General features: G+C 41.2%; 2 protein-coding genes across 9 annotated transcripts in view; both read right to left on the bottom strand.

The window, feature by feature from the left end:
* The window catches only part of CDADC1 (cytidine and dCMP deaminase domain containing 1), a 58,833-nt gene extending 31,990 nt beyond the window's left edge, over positions 1-26,843 (bottom strand). For 3 of the 8 annotated variants that reach the window (XM_084879414.1, XM_084879416.1, XM_084879415.1), the window contains exons 1-4: positions 26,655-26,830; positions 25,863-25,960; positions 12,243-12,317; positions 4,052-4,229 (exon numbers count right to left, since the gene is read on the bottom strand). In XM_084879414.1, the coding sequence (XP_084735540.1) occupies positions 4,052-4,229; positions 12,243-12,317; positions 25,863-25,960; positions 26,655-26,718 (415 nt within the window). In that variant the 5' untranslated portion in view covers positions 26,719-26,830. Of the gene's footprint in view, positions 1-4,051; positions 4,230-10,770; positions 10,939-12,242; positions 12,318-25,862; positions 25,961-26,654 lie in introns of those variants that run through there. The other 5 variants (XM_084879417.1, XM_084879419.1, XM_084879418.1 and 2 more) reach the window with 3 other exon arrangements.
* LOC311620222 (histone-lysine N-methyltransferase SETMAR-like) lies at positions 13,499-17,369 on the bottom strand. The gene is made up of 2 exons (XM_084879481.1): positions 16,464-17,369; positions 13,499-14,512 (listed from the first exon to the last, which is right to left on the bottom strand). Exon 1 carries the CDS (start codon positions 17,357-17,359, stop codon positions 16,475-16,477), a length of 885 nt encoding a protein of 294 aa, XP_084735607.1. The 5' UTR covers positions 17,360-17,369; the 3' UTR covers positions 13,499-14,512; positions 16,464-16,474.
* Positions 26,844-27,062: the final 219 nt, after the last annotated feature.

Below are 27,062 nucleotides of genomic sequence, written 5' to 3'. Positions count from 1 at the left end.
CCTAAATAGAGAAGCCGGCAGTCTCAAAGCTTGGCAAGATAAAGTTACCAGGTGCTATGACTTCTGGAAAGGCCACAACAAAGTAAAAAAAAAAAAAAGGAGGAGCCTTGAGAATTAATGTTCCAAATAGCCAGCAGAGGAAATTTGAAACCTATAAGCAAGAGGGTATATAATTCCTCACACCCCCACCCAATTTGCTCTTCAGATTAGCTGAGAGCCCGTGTGCACCTCATGAGCCAGATGTATACGTTTGCTTGTTTTGCTTTTGCTTGTTCAATAAAGATGCATACTTTAATAAATTGGCTTTTCACAACACAGTCAGGGTCTCTCATATAAATTAATCCTCTCTGGTATTGGTGAGAGGTACCTATAACAAAATCATAGGAATGCTGGTCTTGCAGAAAAACAGAACTCCACAAGACAAGAATGCTTATCTTACATGTGCAAAAAGTTGCAAGACATAGGGAAGGAATAGGAAAAGAGGAGGGGGAGCACCAGGTGGATTTTAAAATTGTTGGTGGGTTGCCGAAACCGGTTTGGCTCAGTGGTAGAGTGTCGGTCTGCGGACTGAAAGGTCCCAGGTTCGATTCCGGTCAGGGGCATATACGTTGGTTGCGGGCACATCCCCGGTAGGGGGTGTGCAAGAGGCAGCTGGTCGATGTTTCTCTCTCATCGACGTTTCTAGCTCTCTCTCTCTTTTCCTCTCTGTAAAAAATCAATAAAATGTATATTTAAAATAAATAAATAAAATAAAATTGTTGGTGGGTGAAGAAGATAGAGGAAACCAATCAGAAAGCAACCTGGGTAAAGAACAGGCTTTGGGTAAATACAATATCCCTAGATTAACGAGCTTTAGTGGCAACCCATTATTGGGACCCCTCCCCACGTGGAGAGTTTGTATCTGCTTATAATAAATTTCCACACGTTTGCTTAAATCTCTGGCTCTTGATTTTTATTCTTCAATTTCATGAGAGACACGATCTGGGGAAGAACATCGGCTCACCGTTGGGGAATCAGCTTTAAACACCACTGTTTTGGTACTATTAGGGTAAATTTAGTAGCAACATGAAAATGTTTTTGACCTTGTGGAACATCAGGAGTCCACAGACCACACAGGCTCTGCCACCACCCCGAAGTGACAGCCCACCAGATTGCAGCCGATGCTGCCGGGGACCTCATGGCGCAAAATGCAGCCCACAGCCCAGCCCAGCCCAGCCCAGAAACTGGCTGTGGGCGCCGGGGAATGACATCATATAGCAGTGGAAAAGGATTGGGGGCTATACCAGCCTTTTTTCCCAGAAGCTCTCTGAAGGAGGCTTCTTTACAAGGCATGTTTGATCATTTCCTTTGGTAACTGAACTCAAACTCCAGTCCTCTCTCCTTCACAGAAGTCTGGGAGGTGGGGCTGAAAGTTCCAACCCTCTAGTCACTTGGTTGGTTCCCCTGGCAACCAAGACAAACCATAAGGGTTTTCCAAAAATCACTTCATTAACAGAAACTCAGGTGTGGTTGAAATGAATAACGAAGACACCTTTATCACTCATCACTCAGTAAGTTCCAGGAAGGTCTGAGTTACGTGGAAACTTGCCTACCTGTTGGCAGTCACACCTGGGAACAAATTAGTGGCCAGGATGGGAGTAGTCACTGCAAGGGCGCAAAACCTAAATATTTGTATTTATAAACAAAGATGTGAGCTCATGCGGGCGTGTTCTCTCTCTCTGTCACACACACACACACACACACACACACACACACACACTGTACACACACACACGTCAGCCCCTCTTGGGACTTCTGCTGCAGGGTCTGCACAGCCATGTGGGACTCCCACAATGCATTAATGGACTGAACCTGGACTAAATACTAAACTATCCTCCACTGCAACATGGAAAGGAAGTTCTGTACACTGGACCTGCTTCTGCTTTGCTGAACTCCCAGAAGCCCTCTTTCAGAACTGGCTTGGGGAAATGGAACACTGCAACTTAAAAAAAGTAACCTCATACAAATAAAGCCTTCCTCCATATCCCATCCTCCCATGGGGCTTCTGAAATGCTTCCTTCAGCAGCACCCCAAGAGCCCCACTGACTCATGTCTGGGAAATCTGGCCATTAATTCCTCCTGCAGCATCAGTATCTATGTAAAAGGTGTAATGTTTTTGGTCTGGCTGATGTCGCTCAGTTGACCATCGACCTATCAACCAGGAGGTCATGGTTTGATTCCTGGTCAGGCACATGCCCGGGTTGCAGGCTCACTCTCCAGGTAGGGGGTGTGCAGGAGGCAGACTATCAATGAATCTCTCATCATTGATGTTTCTATCTCTCTCCCTCCCCTCTCTCTGAAATCAATAAAAACTTATTTTAAAAAGAAGATATATTTTATATATCCCAAGAAACTAGAAACACCAATCAGAAAGGATATATGCACCCCTATGTTCATAGCAGCACAATCTACAATAGCCAGAATTTGGAAACAGCCTAGGTGCCCGTCAGCAGATGATTGGATCCAAAAACTATGGTACATCTACACAATGGAATACTATGCTGCCATAAAGAAGAAGGAATTCTCATCATTTGCAGCAACCTGGATGGAATTGGAGAGCATCATGCTGAGTGAAATAAGCCAATCAACGAAAGAGAAACACCACATGACCTCACACATCGGTGGATGATAAAGATCTTTATAAACTGATGAACCAAGAGACAGATATAGAGAAAGTAAAGCAACAGGCAGACTGTCAAATTACAGTGGGGAGGGTAGGGATATCAGGGGGAGATAATAGATCAACCGAAGGACTTGTATAAATGCATATAAGTACAACCAATGGACATAAAACTATGGGGAGGGAGGGGATGTGTGGGAGGGAGGGAGGGGGGCAATAAAAAAAAATCAAGAAAATATGTAAAAAATAAATAAAAAAAATAATAAAAAAAAATAAAGAAAGTATGTTAAAATAAAAAAAAAAAAAAAAAAAAAAAAAAGAAGATATATTTTAAATAGCAGAATGGTCTGCATACTTACTTGGAGGGAAAAAAAAATCATGAGCACAAAAAGTTTTAGTGAGTAGCCCTGTATGACAAAGATGGAAAGCTAAACATTAATAATTTGTGTTTATCATTTCCAAAATGTAGTCAATGGGAAGCGGCCAGGAACTACAGTTCCCACAATGAATATGAACAGAAATGATGTTATTGACTTCCCAGCCAGGATTTGTTAGTTAATCCTCACCCAAGGATATTTTTCCATTGATTTTTAGAGAGAGTGGAAGAGAAGGGGAGAGATAGAGAAACACCAGTGTGAGAGGGACACATCAACTGATTGCCTCTCATACATGCCCTGACCAGGGATAAACTACCGTACAGGGGTTATAAATGCCTAGTATATTAAACCACTGAAATTTTAAGTGTTTTATTTGTTATTAGAGGTCCTGTGTGGTGGGGGTCCCTCGGCCTGGCCTGCAGACATCCCCTGAGTGTTCTCAGATTGCTAGAGGGCACAGGCCAGGCTGAGGAATCACACCAGTGTACGATTGGGGCTGGGGAGGGGCCAGGCCAGCCAGGGCGGGGAGAGGGGGGGCGCCCTATGGGGGACCAAGCCGGCTGGGGTGAGGGGCCATTCCCACCCCCTGGTCAAATTCCCAAACTCCCAGTTGAGGGGACAATTTGCATATTAGGCTTTTATTATATAAGATAGCAGCTCATTTCAGTCTAGTATTGACATGAAGCATCATCTAACTACCGTGTTTCCCCGAAGATAAGACATCCTCCAAAAATAAGACCTAGCGCATGGAAAGATAAGACATCCCCTGAAAATAAGACCTAGCACAACTTTGGGAGAAAAAATTAATATAAGACACTGTCTTATTTTCGGGGAAACAAGGTAGTTAGTGACAGAGCTGAGACCAGAATATAAGCTTTCTGAGTTCTTATAGTATATAAAACTATCTTTAGATATATATACTTCTAAAGTACCCCTGTGGTACTTATACACTGTTTCCACTGACTGTTCTCAGATAAATGTTAGTAATCCCCAGCAAAGCCTTATCTACACTTACCATTTACAATCATTTTCAAACAAGCAGAACATGGCTTTCTGGAAAAATAAAGATCACAGTTTTTCAGCCTTGACCCATGTTTTATAAGAGCAATTTTCCCAGCATGTAACTCTTCACTTGAACAGTGAAGATCAACAATTTTCATGTCTCTCACCACCACAAGACCAGTTTTCTTCACCTACATTAAAACACAAAATAATAATTTATTAGTTATAAATGCTAAAGATCATATCATGGATTATACTTTATTTATTAATAACATGAAAAATTATTTCATTCATTACCTGAACAGGTTAAACAAAAGCATATTTTTCATTAGGTCCCCAAAAGTTTTTGAATATTTAATACTGGCTTTAATACCAGAAATGTTTTAAATTTATGATTTCTTAAATCAATTTAGCATTTAATTCTCATTAATAAAGTCCTAGTGAGAAATAAATAAATTTTGACCTATTGAAAGGCAAGAACCAAGTTGATTCGACTTTTTTTCTTATAGCATCTAGTATAGGACTATTTTTAGTATTAGGCTTCTAAATGGTCATAAAAACAATTTAGAGAACTGATTTTACATACAAATAAGCAAATCCTGTAAAGTCATTTGCTGATTTGGTGATGGTAGCCATTTTGACATCGGTAAGGTGATGTCTCATTGTCCTTTTAATTTGCATCTGATGATCGGTAACAGCATTTTTTCATTTGTCTCTTGGACAACATCATTTATTGAAGAGACTGTCTTTATTCCATTGTATGCTCTTGCCTTCTTTGTCCAATTTTTTAAATTATGTTTTAATTGACTTCAGAGAGAGGAAGGGATAGAGAGAGAGATAAAAACACTGAAGATGAGCAGAAACCGGTTTGGCTCAGTGGATAGAGCATCGGCCTGCGGACTGAAAGGTCCCAGGTTCGATTCTGGCCAAGGGCATGTCACTTGTTTGTGGGCACATCCCCAGGAGGGGGTATGCAAGAGGCGGCTGATCAATATTTCTCTCTCATCAATGTTTCTAACTAACTCTCTATCCCTCTCTCTTCCTCTCTAAAAAAATCAATAAAATATATGTATTTTTTAAATTTAAGATGAGAATCATAGAATGGCTGTCTCTGATATGCCCTCTACTTGAGGATCAAGTCCGTAACTCAGGCATGTGCCTTGACCAGCAATCAAACAGTGACCTCCTGGTTCATGGGTTGAAGATCAATCACTGAGCCACACTGGCCGGGCTCCTTTGTCAAATATTAATTGAGAGTAATGGCTTGGGTTAATTTCTGGGGTCTATGTTCCATGTGCCAGTACCAGGTTGTTTTGATTACAATGACTGCTGTTTAATTTTATATCTGGTATTGTGATCCCTCTTACTTTGTTCTTTTTCAAGATTGCTGTGGCTAGTCAGGGTCTTTTTTGGTTCCATATAAATTGCTGGAGTATTTGTTCTGGTTCTGTGAAATATGTATTGGTATTTTAATAGGGATTGCATTGAATCTACAGATTCCCTTAGAGATATGGACATTTTAGTCCTCCTGGATGCTGGCCGGGGACTTCCTTTGTTCTGCGCTGCCCCCTGGTGGTCACAGCGAGCAATCGAACTCCTGGTCTCTGGGTCGAACTCCTGAGGGGACACTTTGCATATTAGCCGTGCATGTGTGTGTGTGTGTGTGTGTGTGTGTGTGTGTGTATGAGAGAGAGAGAGAGAGAGAGAGAGAGAGAGAGAGAGATGTCACATTTATTGATTTGTGAATATTATACCAGCCTTAACCCCCTTGGTCATAGTAGATAATCTTTTTAACATATTGTTGGATTACATTTGCTAATATTTTGTTGAGGATTTCTTATGTATATTCATCAGGAATATTAGCCTGCAATTTTCTTTCTTTGTAGAGGTCTTTATTTGGTTTTGGAATTAGGATAATGCTGGCTTCCTAAAAAGAGCCTTGAATTCTTTTCTCCTCTTCAATTTTTTGGAATAGTTTGAGGGGGATAAGTTAGTTCTGTTTTGAATCTTTGGTAAAACTCCCTTTTGAAGCCCTCTAGTCCAGGACATTTGTTTGCTCGAAGTTTGTCTTTTTATTTCTGCTTCAATCTCATTAGTTGTTCTTGGTCTATAAAGATTTTCTTACTCTTCTTGAGTTTTGGAAGATTGTATGTTTCTAAGGATTTGTCCATTTTGCTCAGGTTGTTCAATTCATTGGCATGCAGTTGTTGGTAATATTTTCTTACAAATCGTTGAATTTCTGTGGTATCAGTTGTTACTTCACAGCTTTCGTTTCTAATTTTATTTATTTGGGTCCTCTCTCTGTTTCTTGATGAGTCTGGATAGTGGGTCAATCTTGATTATCATTTCCAAGAACCAGCCCTTGGTTTCATTGATCTTTTATATTTTTTTTAAGTCTATGTCATTTAATTTCCCTATGATTATTATATCATCCCGTCTACTAACTTGGGGCTTTTTTTCTTGTTCTTAATTCATTTAGTTTTAGGGTTAGATAGTTTATTAGAGACTAGAGATTTTTGTTCCTTGAGGTGGGCCCATTGTGCTATGAACTTTCTTCTCAGGGCTGCTTTCGTTGTGTCCCATAGATTTGGGGTTTTGTGTGTTCATTTTCTGTTTTTTAATATATTTTTATTGATTTTAGAGGAAGGAAGTGGGAGAGAGATAGAAACATCAATGATGATAGAGAATCATTAATCGGCTACCTCCTTCATGCCCCCTACTGGGGAATCAAGCCCAAAACCCAGGTATGTGCCCTGATCGGGAACCGAACCCTGACTTCCTGATTCATAGGTCGACCACTGAGCCACACTGGTCGGGCTGTGAGTTCATTTTTAATTTCTCCCAGGAAGTTTTGATTTTCTTCTTTGACCTCAGTGGTAACCCATTCATTGTTTAATAACATGCTATTAGACTCCATGTGTTTGAAAATTTTTGAGTTTTTGTATTATAGTTTATTTCAAGTTTCATGCCATTGTGGTACAAGAAAATACTTCATATGAGTTCAATCTTTTTGAAATTGTAGACTAGTCTGTGGTCTATTTTCGAGAATGTCCCATGTGCACTTGAGTTGAATTCTGCAGCTTTGGGGTAAAATGTTCTGTAAATGTCAATTAAATCCATCTGATCTAGTATGCTATTCAGAGTCACTATTTTCTTGATTTTTTTGTCAGGAAGATCTATCCAGTAAAGCCAGGGGGTGTTGAAGACCCCTACTATGACTGCAGTCCTGTTGATCTCTCTGTTAAAGTTCTCCAAGACTTTATTTATATATTTAGAATCTCCTAAATTGGGGTGCATGTACGTTTACAAGGTTTATATCTTCTTGTTGGATTGATCCCTTTAGTATTAGGTAATAACCTTCCTTGTCTCTTGTTATGGCCTTCACTTTAAAGTCTACTTTGTCAGATATAAGTATTGCTACCCCCTTCCCTTTTTTTTCCTTCCATTTCTATTAGCATGGGAAGTTTTTTTCTATCCCTTCACTTTTATCCTGAGTCTTTTGTTCTTAGGTGGGCCTCTTGTAGACAGCATATATGTATGGGTCATATTTTCTTATCCATTCTGCTACCCTATGTCTTTTGATTGGAACATTTAATCCATTTACATTTAAGGTTATTATTGCTAAGTATTTATTTATTGCCATTTTTATTATATATGCCTATATTTCTCTATATATACATTACTTCTTAACATTACATTCAATGTTGGTTTGGTGGTAATAAACTACTTTAACTTTTTTGGGGGGGGCCTGGGAAGCTTTTTATTTCACCATCCATTTTGAATGATAGACTTGTTGCATAGAGTACTCTTGGTTTCAGATTCTTGCTTTTTATTATCTTGAATACTTCAGCTATTCCTTTCTGGCTTATAGAGCTTCTGTTGAGAAACCAGCTGACAGCCTTATGGGAGTTCCTTTGAAGGTAACAAATTAATTTTCTCCTGCTGCTTTTAAGATTCTCTTTTTGTCTTTAATTTTTTCCATTTTAATTATGATGTGTCTCTTTAGGGTGTGGGTCTCTAGGTTATTCTTGCTTGAGACTCTCTATACTTCCTAAACTTGTGTGACTTCTTCCTTCACCAGGTTAGGGAATTTTTCTGCCATTATTTCTTCAAACACTTTGTCCATTCCTTGCTCACTTTCTTCTCCTTCTGGCACTCCTATTATGCAAATGTTGTTACACTTCATGTTATCCCATAGCTCCCTTAAGTTGTCTTCCTGTTTTTTTGTTTTTATATTTTTATTGATTTCAGAGAGGGAGAGAGATAGAAACATCAATGATGAGAATCACTGATCAGCTACCTCCTGCACACTCCCTACTGGGATCAAACCCACAACCCAGGTATGTGTCTTTGACTGGAATCAAACACAGGACCCTTCAGTCTACAGGCCAATGCTCTATCCACTGAGTAAAATCAGCTAGGGCTGTCCTGTTATTTAATTGTATTTTTCTTTATGATTCTCTGAGTGATTTTTTCCTACCCTGTCATCCAATTCACTGATCCAATCCTTGGCTTCCCTTAATCTGCTAGGTATTCCTTCAAATGTGTCCTTTTTCTTTTTAATTTTATTTATTAAGTTGACTGCAGTGACAATGGTCAACATGAACATACAGGCTTTATATGTGGGTTTCTATGCCAATGTGTTCTTTATTAGTGCTGTCTTCATATATGACTGATCTTTTTTCATAATTACTCTGAAAATGCCTTCAACAGGGTAGGGCAACTGCCTTTCCCCAGGAATAAACCACCTACGTAGCAAAGATCCGTGGAGAAAGACTTCCTCTGCAGTGTGAGGAAATGATTCCACACATCAAGTGGAGTGGCTGCCTTCCGAGCTCCCACCCTAGAGCCCCCGACCGTGGACTCTCCTCACAGAGCTCCCGTCCACTCTGCTCTCCTCATTCAGAGCAAGGCGAGTGGCTGCACATGAAATTTTGTGCACTGGCACTTTTACAGCGTGCCTGCATTTCCAGCCATCTCTGGCTACCAGAGAGCAACCCTGCTGCTTTTCACAGCCAAATGTTCTGTGGGCACCTTTCTCAGTTCTGGCCTCTGGGCTGGGGAGTCCAGTTTGGGTTTTAGACCCCAGAATCTCAGTGGGAACCTCTCACAGCTGAGATATCCCTCTGGACCTTCAGCTACTGTCTGTGGGAGCCCATTCAGCACTTTTGCATCTCTGCACTTCCTACCAGTCTCTCTGCAATTTCCACTTTCCGTCCCTGGTTATCAGGGTTCTCTCCAGCTAGTCTTCAGTTTATTTTTTCATGGTGGTTTTCTCTATTTTAGTTGTATTAACAGTTTGGTCCTGAGTGAATGTCAGTGTAGCTTCCACTTACGACATGACCATTTTTAATCCTCTCTGGTGTGTTCTTTATTTCTACTATGTCATTCTTCATTTCTGACTGGTTGCTTTTCATAATTTCTATATTTTGTTTATGCTGTTGAGCATCCTTATAATCATTACTTCTGAACTCTATATCTGATAGATTGCTTATATCCATTTCACTTAGTTCTTCTGGAGAATTCTCTTCTTTCATTTGGGAATTGTTTCTTTGTCTCCCCATTTTGGCTGCCTGCTCGGGGATCCTATGTATTAGGTTAATCTGCTATGACTCCCAATCTTGGTAGGGTGGCCTTATGTAGTAGGTGATCTGTATAAACCAATAGTGAAGTCTCCCTGATCACCAGACCTGAGTGCTCTACTGTCCCTTGTATGTGTTGTGTGGGATCTGTTATTTTACTTAAATCTTGATTGCTACTGTCTCATTCATGTGTGGCTGAGAGTGAGGCTCAATTTCCAACACAGCACGTAGACTGCTGTGCAGGTGCTTATCACATGAAACATAATTCACCTCAGCAGTGCTTGGAGCCTGCCAATATCTCCCTGTTGATATGCTGCTTATGAAGCTTTTTAGATCCTGCTCTGTTGTCTGAAGCTGACCACTGGGTTTATTGGTTTTGGACCTCTTCATCAAAGAGTCTCTGGTACAGGCCAATGTCAGACACTGTTTGTGACTAGCCCTGAATACCCTATTTGAAGCTATCAGCGATCCAAAGCTTGTGATTCCCTCTGCTGAGGCTGGGTGCATTTGGAAAGGGTCAAGATGCACACTAATGTCTACTTTTGCTATCCCCAGGTCCCAAAGCAGATCCAGCACAGATTCAAAGCACCCAGAGATCTGCCTCTGCCTACAGGTTGATTGTTAGTCTCAGTCACTTAATGAACCTCACGTTGCAGACCACAGGGTATGGTGAGGGCTTCCAATGGGTGAGGCAATTGCTTCCCCCAGGCTGTAACTGCCTGGGTAGTAAAGTTCTGCATGAGAAAGATGGCCTCTGCAGTATGGGGGAATGACAGCACAGGGATCCAAGTGGCTGTCCTTTCAACTCCGTTCCGAGCCACCAATCCCAAGTTCTCCTCACAAGCTCTAGTCGACTGTCCTCTCTCTGCTGAAGTCCAAGGTAAGGGGCTGCACATAAAATTTTGTGCATTGGCCCTTTAAGAGGGTGCCTGCTTTTCCAGCCCTCTCTCCCTGGTAGACAGAAGCCCCATTGCTTTTCACAGACAGATGTTCTGTGGGACCTTTCCCAGTTCTGGTCCTCTGGGCTGGGGAGCCTGGTTGGGGGTTTAGACCCCAGACTTCTCAGGGGAACTCCCCACAGCTGAGATATCCCTCCCGAACTCAACTGCTGGGAGCCCAGCCAGCCCTCTTGCACCTCCACAATTCCTACCAGTCTCGATGTGGCCTCCTCTTTACATCTTTGGTGATAAAGGTTCTCTTCAGCTAGGCTTCAGCTGGTTATTCAGAATGATATTTTCTATACTTTAGTTGTAATTCCAGTTTGGTCCTGGAGAATGTCAGTGTAGCTTCCACTTAATCCACTGCCATCTTGGAATCCTCTATTTATCACTTTTTTGTCTTTTTACCTCAGGGAAAAAAAATATTTTTTTTTCATTCTGTTTCTAGCTAAGGCCAAATATCAAGTTTGAGACAAAGATTTTTTTTCCATCCCAAACTTAAAACAAAGCAAATAAAAGGCTAAGTTGCATTCCATTTTGTCACTTTCACTTACTACAACTCAGAAACTCCCAAAAGACTAAATCTTTTTAGTGAATCACTATTCTGCCACTATTTTACTTCATCTCACTGACATCTTGGCAAGTCATCTATTAGCCCTAGTCACAGAGTTTTATATTAACACAGAGACCAAAGAGGGCAGTCTGTTTTGTATATGAACTTAAGATGGTGAGTCACTATTTTTTACCTTTGCTTTTCTTATAATAAAATACATCTATATATTCTGAGACAAATTATTTCTATACTTTGTTGGGAATTTTAGAAAATCCCAGGAATGTACATCAAAATCATCAAGGTAAGTTTTTTTAAAAATATACTTTTCCCCCCCACTCCATATCTGATGAATCAGGATCTCTCTGAAAAAATGCAAAAGATTATTAAATAACAAGGAAAAACCATACAATCTTGTCAGGTCAGGGCTCTGATTTGACCTCTCCTAGAAGCCAGTAAGTTAGCCCGCTGTTTCATGGATTCTGGCAGAGACATGAGCCTCAGACAAAAGATTGTATCATTCATAGCTAAGCAAGCAGCATGAGCATCATTTTGTGATGATTTCCCCTGCTCATAAATCCCATGTGGGTCAGGCAGAACAGCCTAGATAGATTCCTGGACACAAAGTAGATTATGTTATAGGAGAGGAACACTGAGCTTTGGGATTCTATTGTTTTATCCAGACAGCAAGCAAACACACACTCTTGTACCAAGAGAGAGACATTACCTCAACCCTCAAGATTGCTTGTTACAAAGGCAACTCCTAGAAATAACCGAAGTAAAGAGCAGTTTGTGCCTCGCATTCTTTAAGCCAGCAAGATGTTGGAATTTGAAAGAACCATGGAAGCGTCTCAACACATGAACTAATATGAGTTAAAGGTGGAAATTTTTTTTTAAAAAGGAAGATGTAGGAGCATACTATAGAACAATGTTTTTTACAAAATAGACGTGTATAATCCTGTAAATGGACAAAACATTTTTAGAAGAGTATACAAGAAACTCCTTTGGAAGTGGGAATAGGGAATTTGAGTATAAGAGGAAGTTCTATTCTATTTTACACCATTCCTTTTGCTTTATTATGAACATATATATGTGTGTGTGTGTGTGTGTTGTTTAGAAATCATAAAAATTCACCTGTTTTTTGTCAGTAGATACTCTGACCATCTCTTCATTATCTCCTAAGTGTCCATGCCTTCCCTCTTCCTTTTCCTAATTAAAAGCAGATTGGGGGGGGGGGGGTTAATACATAAGATGTATGATTAATTCTATATCTTCTAATTAAAAGCCGTCTCCTTGGCTTTGGAACATTTTTTTTTTTTTTAATTGATAAAACTCTGCATTGGCTTCCTGCTTTGTTCAGGTTCATGTTCAGATTATGTAACCTAATATAATACATTAGGCCTTTTTATTCTGGTCCCTGCATACTTTTCCAAAACATTGAAGAAGGGTAAATTGTAGTCAGAAAATAGAATTCTGTAGTTAAAAATTTTAGAGTTGGGACAGTTTTGAGCAATGGAAAAGTCCAGAGTATGGCCATGGCTAAGCAGGACTGTAGGGGAATAGTGGAAAATTAACTGGATTTGGGAAGAAACTATGTAACAAAAGCATTAGATGTTGATTATGGTAGGCAGAATAATGACCACCCAAAGGCCTTCCTATCGCAATCCCTGAGCCTGTAGCAGTTAAGTTACCAAGGCAAGGTTGCAGATGGAATTAAGGCTGCTAATTAACCTGAGATAAGGAGATTATCTGGATTACATGGGTGGGCTTATGTGGGTAATAGCAAGGGTCCTTAGCAGCGAGAGGGAGGCAGGAGAATCAGTGTCAGAGTGGTCCAAGTAAGACTGAACCTGGCCGCCACTGGTTTTGAAAATGGAGGAAAGGGTCCATGATCCAAGGCATGTGGCAGTCTCTAAAAGCTGAAAAAGGAAAGGAAACGAATTCTTCCAGAGTTTCTAAAGAAACACAGCCTGCCAACATTTTGATTTTAGCCCAGAGAGACTCATTTCCGACTTTTGACCCCCAGAAATTTAAGATAATAAATGTGTGTTGTTTTAAGCTACCAACTCTGTGGTAATTTGTTACAGAGCAACAGGACCCTAATGCAGAGATGTCCATAAGTCTCCTCTAAAAGTAAAATGGTAGAAACTCTAGAGGCCTGGCTGGTGTAGCTCAGTGGTTGAGTGCCGACATATGAGTCAGAGGTCACTGTTCCCTTCCCGGTCATAGCATATGCCTGGTTACAGGTTTGTTCCCCTGTGTGGGACATGAAGGAGGTAGCCAATCAAGGATTCTCTCTCATCATTAATGTTTATATATTTCTCTCCCTCTCCATTCCTTTCTGAAATCAATAATATATATATTCCTTTTTTTTTTTTTTTTTTAAAGAAAGTTTTGAGCCAGGGACCAAACTCCTTTATTTATAAATCCTTGCTTTGTGTCAGCCACAGACCTAGCTGCTCAGGGCGCAGCCCTTACAGAGCTTACGATTTATGAATACAGGTGCTACTATGAAGTGAACAGATCATTAAGCCAGTGTGATAAAGCAGAATTCTGTGAGCCCAAAGTAGGGGATATGTGTAATAAATTGGAGAAAGTCTGAAAGTTGGAATGACAAGCTTGGTAAATATAAACATCTTAGTCTATGAAACAAATGATGGATGCTAGAAAAGGAATGGCATCTAAGAAGTTTACTACAAGAAAAGCCATGTCCTGGGAATGGGGTTTGTGTTTCAACAGGACAGGAAGAGGAAGTGATGATATTGGTAGTGAAATGTGGGGTGTGTGGATGGTAGTAGTAGTGATGATTATATGAGTGATAATAATAAAAGTACCTAACATTTGCTGCATGTGTACCACATACCAAGCCCTATATCATCTCATTTAATCCTCACAACTTTACAAAGTAACTATTATTGCTCCCATTTTACAAATGAAAAAATTGTGACTGATAAAGATTAAATAACTTGAACATAGTCACACAGCTAATAAACAGATAACCTAGGATCTGAGCCCCAAATCCATTCTCTTAATCATTATGCTACATTGATTCTATTCTGGAAAAGTACAGTAAGACCATTAATAATGAAAATAAGATGGCAGAAGACAAAATGGGAAGAAATGGTAGAAAGGGACAATATGAATTATGCAGAGAGAAAAATGAGAACAATGCAGTTATTCTAATTCTTACACTAAAGTATTAGGTCTAGTAATAATTAATGTCGTTTTCTAATACTTTTTTAAATCGAATTTATTTAAACAATACAACAAAATTTAATCAACAATATAGTTGCCGTTGTTTTCTACTACTTGTGCCCAACGCTCAGGAAGCATTTTAATCCCTCTGTTGTAAAATTCTTGTGATTTTGATGCAAAAAATTCAGTCAATGCATTTTTGAGGCATTCTTCATTATTTTTTTTTAATAAGTTTTTATTTTTCATATTATTACAAATGTTCCTTCCCCCCCACCACCACCACCATTGCTCTCCTCCACCAGGTTCCCACCCCACCCTCTGCCCTTTCCCCTCTCCCCATTGTCCTCATCCATAGGTGCACAGTTTATGTTCAGTCTCTTCCCACATCCCCCTCTCCCCTTTTCCCCAAGAATCATCAGTTCACTCCCCTTCCATACCTCTGATTCTATTATATTCAACAGTTAATATTGTTCATCAGATTTTTTTAATTTCCTCGGTTTTTAGATTCACTTGTTGATAATTACGTATTTGTTGTTCATAATTTTTATCTTTGTTTACTTTCTCTTCTGAAAGAACCCCCTTCAGCAATTCATATAATTCTGGTTTGGTGGTGATGAACTCCTTTAGCTTTTTTTTATTAGTGAAGCTCTTTATCTGGCCTTCGATTCTGAGTGATAGCTTTGCTGGGTAGCTTATTTTTGGCTGTAGGTTCTTGCTATTCATCACCTTGAATATTTCTTGCCATTCCCTTCTGGCCTGCATGGTTTCTGTTGAGAAGTCAGCTGACAATCGTATAGGTGCTCCTTTATAAGTTACTACCTTCTTTGCTCTTGCTTCTTTTAGTATTCTCTCTTTATCTTTTGCTCTTGGAATTTTAATTATGATGTGTCTCGGTGTGGTCCTCTTTGGATTCCTTTTGTTTGGAGTTCTGTGCGCTTCCTGGACTTGTAAGTCAAATTCTTTCACCAGGTGGGGGAAGTTTTCTGTCACTATTTCTTTCAGTATGTTTTCGATATCTTGCTCTCTCTCATCTTCTGGAACCCCCATAATTCTGATGTTGGTTCTCTTGAAGTTGTCCCAGAGGTTTCTTACATTATCTTCAATTTTCTGGATTCTCTTGCCTTCTAGCTTCTGTGGAGGAGTGTCTTCTGGCTCTTTATGTTCCAAATCTTTGACTTGATTCTTGCGATCTTCCATTCTGTTTTTAGGACTCTGTAGAATATTTTTTATTTCAGACAATGTATTCTTTATTTCTTGTTGATCCCTTATCATTTCTTGTTGACTCCTTATTAATTCTAGTTGATCTCTTTTCATATCCTCATAGGCCTTATCCATCTTTTCTAGGAAATTCTTGAAAAACCTTATAAGCGTAGATTTGAACTCTATATCCAGACGCTTTTTGTCCTCCATTTCTTTCGTTTGTGATCTATTTTGTTGTCGCATTTCGCAGTTACAGATGGGACGGGGTTTCAGGGTGGAGCCTGCAGCTTTGGCTTCCGTCAGCCCCGCCCTATGCGGGTCCTTCAGTGCTCGCTGCCGGCGCCTCTGAGAGAAAGGTGCCCTCGATTTTCGCCTGCTGCCAAACAGTCTATGCTCTCCCACAATGAGCCCGGTATTGGGGTTCAGTTCAGTTGGAAGTGGAGTTGGAGGTGGCGTTCACAGCAGTCTGGAGCCCCAGTCTCCTTCCCGTCAGGGCAATCCCGCGGCACAGCCGACCGTCCCTTCTCTGGGGGCAGTGTGCGCGCCTCCGGGACCTCCTTTCTCCGCTACCCCGGGGTTCCGACTTATAGCCCAGCTCCCTATGGCTGAGCCTGAGTCCCCGGGGTCTGGCCCAGATCTGGGGTTCAGAGCAGTCAGGGGCCCAGCACAGTCGGAGTTTTATCTCCTTTCCGCTAGGGAACGCCCGCCAGGCACTCGGCCTCCCTCCTCTCCGGCTCCGTCCTCTCCGCGCGCCGCGTGTCTCCGTACCTTAGGCTTTTACAGCTCCTCCGCGCTTCCTTCTGGTTTTCTCCTTGCTTCTTGTTGTAGGATTTCCAGTCAGTCGACTTTCCTGTAGTTCTGGGTAATGTCCATTTTATATTTTAGTTGTATTTTATTAAAATTGTTGTGTGCGGCTGCGGCTAGTTGCCTACCCGAGCAGCCATCTTGGATTCTCAAGGCATTCTTCATTATTAAATTTTTTTCCAAGAAGAAAGTTTTGCAAAGAACGAAACAAATGGTAATCGGAAGGGGCAATCGGAAGGAGAATATGCAGGTTGAGGGAGAACTTCCCATTCCAACTGGCGCAGTTTTTCAGCAGTGATTCTTGCAGTATGTGGTCCTGCGTTATCGTGGTGAAGAATTACGCCCTTCCGATTAATCAGCGCGGGTTCTTTTTCTCTTAAAGCTTGGGCTAACCTTTCCAATTGGGCACTATACACTGCACTTGTAATGGTTTGGTTAGATGGTAAAAGTTCATAATGAAGAATTCCTTTAGAATTCCACCAAACACACATCACTTTTTTCGCATGCAAGTCAGGTTTTGGCGTGGGCTGCGGAGCCTCATTTTTGTCCAACCATTGAGGCTGCCTTTTCAAATTAACATACAGCACCCATTCTTCATCTCCGGTAACAATTTGCTCTAAAAACGGCAAACGGTTTTGACAAGAGAGGAGCGAACTGCAAATTGTGACTCTTTGATTACGGTTGTTGTCGGTCAACTCATGAGGAACCCATTTTCCAAACTTTTGGACTTTGCCAAGTGCACGCAATTGATTGGAAATTGTTTTTTGTGAACAATTTAAAGTTGTCGCAAGCTCTTGTTGGGTAATTTGAGGATTTTGCACCAAAAGAGCTTGAAGAGCTTCTTGATCAAAATTGGACACCCGGCCTCGACCACTCTTGTCATCTAACGAAAAATTTCCCTCGCGAAATTTCTCAAACCAACGCTGGCATTTTCTGGCGCTCACTGCATCTTGGCCAAGAGCACTACAGATGTTTTTTGCAGCCTCACTTGCTTTTCTTCCTAATTGGAACTCGTAAAACATGCAGTGCCAAATATGCTCTTCATCTGCCATCTTCTTAGCCCTAGTTCTGCAACAAAAACCAAACCAAACACAAACTTTTTCAAGCAAAACTTGTTAATTGCACTTCACACATTCTGTAGATACCATGTGTTTGAAGGTTATGTCAATACAAGTCAACGCCAAGCAAGATTTTAAACGAATGTTTAAAAACGACATTAATTATTACTAGACCCGATAATAATCAGGTAATTTAAATACTCTAACTTAACTAAAATGAAAAACTAGGAGTGAAAAGGATAGAGAATTATTTTTAAATGACAACCATTTTCCACAGTGCTTGATTTCTATTCCAAACTTTTGTGTCTTCCCTTCCCCATTCCCCAGAAGTCTCATAAATAATACTTTCTCTCCCATTCATTTATCTAGTTTTGACTGGATTCTTTTTTCTTTCTTTTTTTTTTTTTTTTTTAATCCTCACTGGAGGATATGTTTTTTATTGATTTGAGAGAAAGAAACATCGATCGGTTGTCTCCCATACATGCCCTGACCAAGGATCAAACCACAACCTTTTGGTGTTCAGGACAACGCTCGAACCAACTGAGCCATTGGCTAGTGCTGAACTGGATTCTTAAAATTATTAGTTTTCATACTTGATATATACCTCACAGGAAATCCCCAAGAAGCATCCATACAATATATATATTTGACAACCTAGAAAATCTCGATATCAGCTATACTGTAGTATACAGTATCTGATATCAGCGGGGGGTATGTTCCAAGACCCCCAGTGGATGCCTGAACCCACAGATAGTACTGAACCCAATATCTACTATGTTTTTTCCTAAACATACATACCTATGATAAAGTTTAATTTATAAATTAGGCAAAATAAGAGATTAATGACAAAGTAAAATAGAAAAATTATAACTATATACTATAATAAAAATTATGTGAATATAGCATTAAGTAAAATAAGGGTTATTTGAACACAAGCACTGAACTACTGTGATAACTGATCTAATAACTGAGACGGCTAAGTGGCTAACAGGCAGGTAACACGTAGTTTGGATTCACATCCAGGGAAGCATAAAGCAGGATGGCATAAGATTTTATCACACTACTCGTAACAGCATGCAATTTAAAATTTACTACATAAATTGTTTTCTTCTGGAATTTTCCATTTAATATTTTTGAGCTTGGGCTGACTATGGGTAATTGAAACTACAGAAAGCAAAACCATGGATAAAGGGTGACTACTGTATTTAGAAGTGTTTGTTAGTAACACACTAAGGCTAATTAAAATTACAATTTAAATGACTAGTAAAAAGGGAACAAACAAGGTATATTGATACAGTGGACTGTTATGCAATCATTAAAATGATAATAACAAACACATGCTGATATATAAACACAGAGATGTAGTATACTAATATATATAAAAAATTAAAATGAGATCAAATTTTGATATTAAAAAAGCTTCTTTAGAATAAGTACTTGCTCTGGCTGGGTAGTTCAGTTGGTTAGAGCGCTGTCCCCATATGCCAAGGTTATAGTTCTATCCTGGGTCAGGGCACATACAAGAGGAAACCAGGAAGTGTATGAATAACTGAACAACAACAAAATCGATGCTTCTCTCTCACACACACTCTTTCTCTCCCCCCCCCCTCTCTCTCTCTCTCTAAAATCAATCAATAAAAATGTTTTAAAAATCAAAATTAGTACTCAATCTCTAATGAAGTGATTCAGAACATACCTCCACAAGATTTGCCACTTTGGCATGTAAATTATTCTGAGCTGAAAGCAATAGAGACTCTCACGAGAAAGTTTACCTCACTCTTAAATAATTTAAAATAGGGGCTTTGTCCATACTCAAGTTATCATCAGAAATAATTTGTATGACCAATCCATAGGCAGGGCAAACTTCTATTTACTGAACATCTATCATCCCAAGAATGACCTTCCTCCCCTCTGAAGACCCAAGGTGCCTTATGGCATCCTTCGCTGAGAATATCATATATACCTCATTTTCCTGAAACTCTCATTATGTAGGGTTCTCATATATATGTAATTAGATTTGGTCATTTTCTCTTATTAACCTGTCTCATGTCTATTTGATTAGAACAGCTGAAAGAATGTAGAAAGGCAGAAGTTTCTACTTCCTTCACACTAACAAACCCAGCTCTTTATATGCATTTTTTTAAAGTCTTGAATTTTTAAACATTTGTTTATAATCTGTTAAAAAACAAATTTTATATGGAAAAAAAAAACAAGAACAGCCTGACTGAAATCTTCTACTTACACAAAATAAGCTATCAAGAAGTAAAAAGAATAAAATCATGAAGAAAATAAAGAGCTTTCTCAAAGCCATTAATGATATGAGGAGGTTGGAAGAGTGATTGACAAACAGGGAATCAAAATGCATAACATTATTAATAATAAAACATTTCACATAGGAATTAGAAAACTATTCCAAGAGACATTTTATCATAAAAAGTAAATTCCCTGTATCTACACAGACTTTACACCCTTCACAAAAGTTAACTCAAAATGGAACATAGACCTAAATGTAAAACGCAAAACCATAAAACTTGAGAAGATAACATAGCAGAAAACCTAGATGACCTTTGTTATGACCATGACTTCTTAGATACAACACCAAAGGCATGAGCCATGAAAAAAAATCAATGATAACCTAGACTTCATTAAAATTATAAATTGTACTACAAAAGGCAATATCAACTGCATGAGAAGACAAGCCATAGACTGGGAGAAAATATTTGCAATAAACACATCTGATGAAAAATTGTTATCCAAATATATGAACAACTCTTTAAACTCAACAAAACAAACAACCTGACTAAAACATAGGACAAAGACCTTAAAAGACATCTCACCAAATAAGAGATACAGAGAGCAAATGAAAGGACCCATCACATCATATATCACCAGGGAAATGCAAAAGAAAACAACAGTAAGATACCACTACTAGTACCTGCTATTGGAATGTCCAAAATCCAGAACACAGACACCAAATGCTGAGGAGGATGTACAGGCACTTTGGAAGACAGTTTGGCGGTTCCTTACAAAACTATACATACTCTTACCATACAATCCAGCAATCATGCTTCTTGCTATTTACCCAAAGAACATGAAAACTTATGTCTACACAAAATCTGTACACAGATGTTTATAGCAACTTCATTCATAATTGCCATAACCTGGAAGTAACCAAGATATCCTTCAGTAGGAGAATGGATAAACAAACTGTGGTACATGCAGACAATGGAATCTTATTCAATGCTAAAAAGAAATGAGCTATGAAGTCATGAAAGGACATGAAGAAATCGAAAATACAAATTGCTAAGTCAGCAATTTTCAACAATTTTTGTCTCATGGCACACGTAAACTAATTACTAAAATTCTGCAGCACACCAAAAAATATACTATCTTTTTTGCAGCTAAAAAAAAAAAAAAAAAAAAAAAAAACCAGTATAATTTTTATTTAGTCACACAAAACAGCAATTACTGTATTGGCTGTTGTCATTTTTTAAAATGTTTTTATTGATTTGAGAAAGAAAGGGGGAGGGAGAGAAACACTGATGATAGAAACATCGAAAGGCTGCCTCCTGCATGCCCACCAGGGATAGAGCCCACAACCTGTGCATGGACACTAATTGGGAATCGAACCAGTGACCTTTTGATGTATGAGACAACATTCAACTGAGCCACACTGGCCAGGGCTATTGTCATTTTTTAATTTGACAACTTAAGGCAAAAGAGGTCAGTGTCCTTGACTGAATAGTCAGATATTGCATGTTTTAAAAATTCTTCAGCACAGCAGCTGAAAATCACTGTGCTAAGTGAAAGAAGAAGAATATCTGAAAAGACTACATATGGCGTGATTCACAACTACATGATATTCTGAGAAAGACAAAACTATGGAGACAGAAACAAAAAACATCAGGGGTAACGGGCTGGAGAGGAATAAATAAGTGGAGCATAGAGCATTTGTAGGCCAATGAAAATACTCTGTATGATACCATACTGATGGATCAATGTCATTATATATGTGTCCAAACCCATAGAATATACAAGAGTGAATCTTAATGTAAACTATAGAGTTTGAGTAATCATGATGTGTCAATGGTAGTTCATCAACTGTAACAAATGTTGGGGGGATGTAGATAATGGGGGAGGCTACCCATGTGCCAGAGTGTATGGAAAATCTATGCACTTTCCCCTCAATTTTGCTGTGAACTTAACAGTGTTCTCTAACAATAAAGTCTTAATTTAAAAATAGTAAATTCCCACCAGTTGGTGTGACTCAGTGGTTGAGCATTAACCCATGCACCAGGAGGTCACTGGTTCAGTTCCCAGTCAGGGCACATGCCCGGGTTTGTAGGCTTGCACTCAAGCAGGGCATGCAGGAGGCAGCTGATTGATGTTGATGTTTCTCTTTCATTGATGTTTCTCTCTCTGTCTCCCTCTCCCCCTCCTTTCTCTCTATAATCAATAAAAAACATTACTTTTAAAAATAGTAAATTCCCCCTGTTAAAATTCAATTCAATCCCATTATTTATAGGATAAAATCTGAACTCCCTTGCAAGGCATACAAATTTTTTTTTATGATGCGATTCCCATATACTTTTCCAAGCTCATCTTCAATATCTTCCCTTCAAGACAGCATAGGGACTTGGGCTGGGACTGGAGAATACCAGTGCCCAGGAAGCCAAGTTCAGTTAGTCAGAAAAAAACTTGGGGTGAGCTAACCCCAAAAATGTCACCACTCCTCCACTCCCTTCTCAAAAATGCAGAGGTAGCTGGTTTTATCTCCCTTCTTACTGACCTGCATGCACAGTTGATCAAGGTTTGACCACTATATGACTTCCCCAGGGTGGTGGTAATGAGCAGAATACCATCCTGCCCCCAGAGGGCAGGCATGGACATAGTTACCAGGAAAACAGCTGGAAAAGGAAGTCACCTAAGCCCTAAAATGGGAATTCCAAAAGCCTACCTTTTTCCAAAAGCCCACCTTTTCACACAAGCCTGCTTTGTCCCCCGCTTATAACAGGAGCCAAGCAGAGCTCCCCCACACCAAAGCCCAGTCAGTTCAGAGGACCTTCCTTTCCTCTGTGTGGTCTCCCTTGCCCTTAAGCATAAGTTTCATCTAATCTGTCTGGAAATTTCCTTTTGCTTTCTAGCTTGGGGAACCCAAGAACCCCAATGCTGATAACTCCACCCAACTTCACCTTCTGACAGACATGTGAACCACAAATTCTCACTCCTCCAAGCGTGTCCATTTGGAGTCTCTTGGCTTGGCAAATGTACAGGAGACTAATCCATGACATGTCTGCTGTCTGCCCTGCTGGCTGGACCTAGGCCAGAACAGGGCTCTGAAATCCCCCTTAGAGACTGCCTGATGGTAACGCCTGTTCATTCTGACATAAGCATCCCTCCCCTGCCTTCTGCTATGGGCTGGTCTGGAACAGGTTGTTGTCCTGACCAAACATGTAATTTCCATACCTGGTAGCATTCACCTACTTGTACCCATGACTATCACCCCTTTACCTCATATAATTCTCTGGCACCTGCCAAGGAAAGTAGCGAGGGGATCCATTTTGTAGTGCAGTCACCCAAGATATATCTCGTATGTAAGTTTCCCTCAATAAACTCTACTAGTTACCAGACTGGACTGACCAGCCTCTTTCTTCAGTTTTTCCCTGCTCTCCACTTCCAGAGGTAGCTTTTCAGTCTCAGGTTTTCATTAGGTCTGCATGTGTGAACAGTAAATCCCCACTCACTCTTCATGTCTCAGTACAGATGCAGCCTGCCCCGGGAATCCTTCCCGCACGTCCCTATTCAGAGCCCACCCCCTCTTCTGTCTTGGTAGCATGTCTGCTGGCATTCTGTACTTGACTCCACCATCTAATTGTACATTAACTGTTTAAATCCCTAGTATTTGTCCCCATTAGAAAGTAAGGATTATGTTCCATTCTTTCTATATCTCCAGAGCCAAATACACAACTTCATCCACAGTAAAAAAGAAAAAAGAAAAGAAAAAAAGCCTGGCCAGTGTGGCTCAGTGATTGTCAACCTATGAACCAAGCAATCACAGTTCAATTCCTGGTCAGGGTACATGCCTGGGTTGTGGGCTCTATCCCAAGTCGGGGCAGGAGTCAGCCGATCAACAATACTCCCTCGTCATTGATGTTTTATCTCCCTCTCCCTTCCTCTCTGAAATAAATTTTAAAAATTTTCAAAAGAAAAAGAAGTTGGGTATGAATGACCTCATAAGAATTTAACGATTTGCAAGTCTTTCTGTGGAAAACCTGAAACAACCTTTTAGCAGAATTATTGGTAAGTTGGAAACTTCAATAAGCATATGCAGAATACAATAATAATTTTATAAGGGGGGGAACTTTATGCTTAAAAAAGGATTGAAGGAAAGCACCAAAATGTTAAAACTGATGTGGTTAGAATTGTGAGAAACCACAGGTAATCTCCCCCCTTTCCTCTGCTTCTAAAAATGTTTTAAATACTTAACTTAACCTATACTACTTCCATACTCCTTAAAGATCAGTAACAACATTCTAAACTTCCAAACCTACCAAACCAAAATGGTGAGAACCATGCAACTCCATTCACAGAGGAAACTGATGAGAACATAGCACTCTGCCATACTCGGGGTAGGAGAAAGAAAAGATGGAGGCTGTATATACTTCTAACACATTGGCTTATATGATTACTAGAGGCCCAGTGCACAAATTTGTGCACGGGCGGGATTCCTCAGCCTGACTGGCAATCGGAGCCAATCAGGGGGGTAGGGGGAGTGCCCGATTGGCCAGGGGGAGGGACTGCAGGAGGATGGCTGGCTGCGAGAGGTTGGCTGTGGGAGCGCACTGACCACCAGGGAGCAGCTCCTGCTATGAGCATCTGCCCCCTGGTGGTCAGTGCATATCATAGCAACCAGTCACTTAGGCTTTTATATATACTGTATAGACTAGTGGCCGGGTGCATGAAATTCGTGCACAAGGGTGAGGGGATTTCCTCTCAGTCCAGCCTGCACCCTCTCCAATTGAGGACCCCTGGGGTGGATGTCTGACTGCCATATTAGGCCTAAACCAGCAATCAGACATCCCTCTCACAATCTGGGACCGCTGGCTCCTAACCACTCACCTACCTGCCTGCTTGATTGCCTCTAATTGCCTCTGCCTGGTTGCCCCTAACCTCTCTGCCTGCCAGCTCGCCCCCAACTGCCCTCTCCTGCCAGCCTGATCTTGCCCCCAAATGCCCTCCTCTGTTAGCCTAATCACCCCTAACTGCCTCTGCCTCGGCCCCCACTAGCACGGCTTTGTCCGGAAGGAAGCTGAATGTCCAGAAGATGGCCGGTCGATCCGGTCTGATTAGCATATTACCCTTCATACTAATGTATGTATTACCCTTCATACTAATTAGTATGTATTATACTAATACATACTATACTATTGATATGTATTAATATAGAGTATATAGGATAGGATTGCTTAAATGGGGGGGAGGGGCTTTTTCAGCAGGAGGAGATGCTCTTGGTAGACAAAAATACATAATCCCTATATTTGGCCTGATAGCCAGCCATATACACTATACTGCCAAACCAATCATTAAAAAATTGAACTGCTTTCTCACACCTTACATCAAACAGCTGTTGCCCTTAAAACCCCTCCTCAGCCCCCACCTTAAATTCTGCTTTTGCAGTTCACCCAGATTAGGTTCTGATTGGTTGGTTTCTATGCCAGTCATGGTCAAAAGCTCTGCCTCCTAGGCAGCAATTGGCTCTTCACAGTTCACCTAGATTTGGTTCCAACTGGTTGGTTTCTATGCCAGTCAGCATCTCTGGACCTATCTCCAGGCCTGATCAGAGAGTCAAGGGCTGATCAACAGCAGCCATGGAGGCTACAGATCAGACCTTGGTTCTCTCTCCAGGCCTCTCTCAGGGCCCTGATCCTTAGCCCCCTCGGCAGTCCATCCAGCCTTTGGTCATTTTGGACGACACAGACCTTGGGTTTTTATATATTAGGATCCTTACAATATATTCCTAACCTGTTTTGATCATCTCTTTGGAGATCCAAAACAAGAGACTACTTAAATGGGACAAATGCTCATCAATTACCTTTTACAATAGTAGATGCTAAGGGTTATACCAGGTAAAACAAGGTATGATCTCTATCTTCAAGTAATTTACCATTTGGTGGGAGAGGGGAACTACCCAGATGAAATGGGAACAGTATACAATTGAGTGATGAATTATGTGGTATAGACAATAACTGGCCAAATCAACGAATACCATTAATACCTGATAAGCATGGCATAGTCAGAAACAGTAATTGTTCTATTTTTAGATTGGAAAGATGTTAGTTACAAGTTACAAATGTCACATTAAATCATAAAGCTATTTTTCAAATTGTAACGTTTGTTTTTTTTAGTTTGTTTTTAAGTGTGACAGAAACTGGAGCATATCAAAATTGAGATCCTGGCTTTTGTAAATGGTTGGAATTATCTAAGGAAAAAAATATACCTGAGATTTTTGTCTTTGGCCTTCGACTGCTGGGAAGAGCTCCATCCAGAGACTGAGCAGGGTGAAAAGGTTGACTTTAGAAAGCCTTGGTATTTGACCTACAAAAGAGAGGGCAGGCACTTTAAAAATGTTGCTGATGAAAATATGAACTAAGCTCCATGCCACTCAGGGGTTTGGGATGGGAATGGGGGGACAAGAGAAAGTGGTTTCTTAGCAGAAACCGGCCACCATCTCACTTGAGGTGACCTCCGCAGCACTTTCCACAGCCGGAACCACTTTCTCCAGCCCTCACACCGCTGGGGGCGGGGTGCTAGCGATGGGAACACCCCAGAGGGAGCTATGAAAAGCCCTAGCATCTGATGTCATCGCGGAGCAAGCTTTTCCTTGGACTGTGGTGTTGTAGCAAGGGCAGTGGCTACAACCTGGTACCGAAAATGCGGTGATCTTTGAGGGTAAAGCAGTTGAAATGTAGGAAAGTGTGACGTGTGGTTAATTTGGAAATCAAGTCAAAAGCACGGCTTTCAGGCTCCTCTTTCCCAGAGGTCCCGACGGTCCTGGGTGCGGGGAGGAACAGTGACAGGGGAGGAGCATAACGGGGAGAGGGAGGGAGGGATGGAGGGAGGTGAGCGCCGGACTTCCAAGGCCGAGGCAGGCAGGCCGGGGAGCCCGCCGGCGGGGCAGGGGCGGCCCCGGGGCAGGCGGCGGCCAGGGGCGGAGGGAGAGGCGGCGGGCCGGGCCGCCCGGCCCAGGAGCACGGGAGCCTGGCCGCGGGGCGGCGCGGGCCGCACTCACCGGTCATGCTGTCGGTCTGGGTGCTGACGGACCGCCCGGCGCCCGTGCCCTCCAGGTTTTGCATCTGCCCCGCTGCCCTCGCCCCGGCCCCGGGGGCCCCCGCGGTTAGGCATGGCCCCGGTGCCACATCCTCCGCCGCCGCCGCAGCTCCCGGACTCCCGCTCGCAGCGGCCCGATGACGTATCGCCGCCCGCCCCTCCGGGCGCTTCTGTGACGTCAGAGCAAGGCGGGACGCCGGGGCGCTGGCTGCCCCTCCAGTGCCCACCGGGTGGGTGGGAAGCACGGAGCAGTAACCGATTTGAGGACGCCCATTTTTTTTTTTTTTTAATTGATTGTGGTATCACATAACTGTCCTCATCCCCCCATTTCCATCCCAAACCCTTCCCTACATATGCCCCCCGCCCCCCT

This window comes from Pipistrellus hanaki (assembly GCF_964339955.1).
Source record: "Pipistrellus hanaki genome assembly, chromosome: 3".
Taxonomy (NCBI): Eukaryota; Metazoa; Chordata; class Mammalia; order Chiroptera; family Vespertilionidae; genus Pipistrellus; species Pipistrellus hanaki.
Note: the sequence above shows the minus strand (reverse complement) of the source record. Positions and strands in the feature narration are given on the sequence as shown.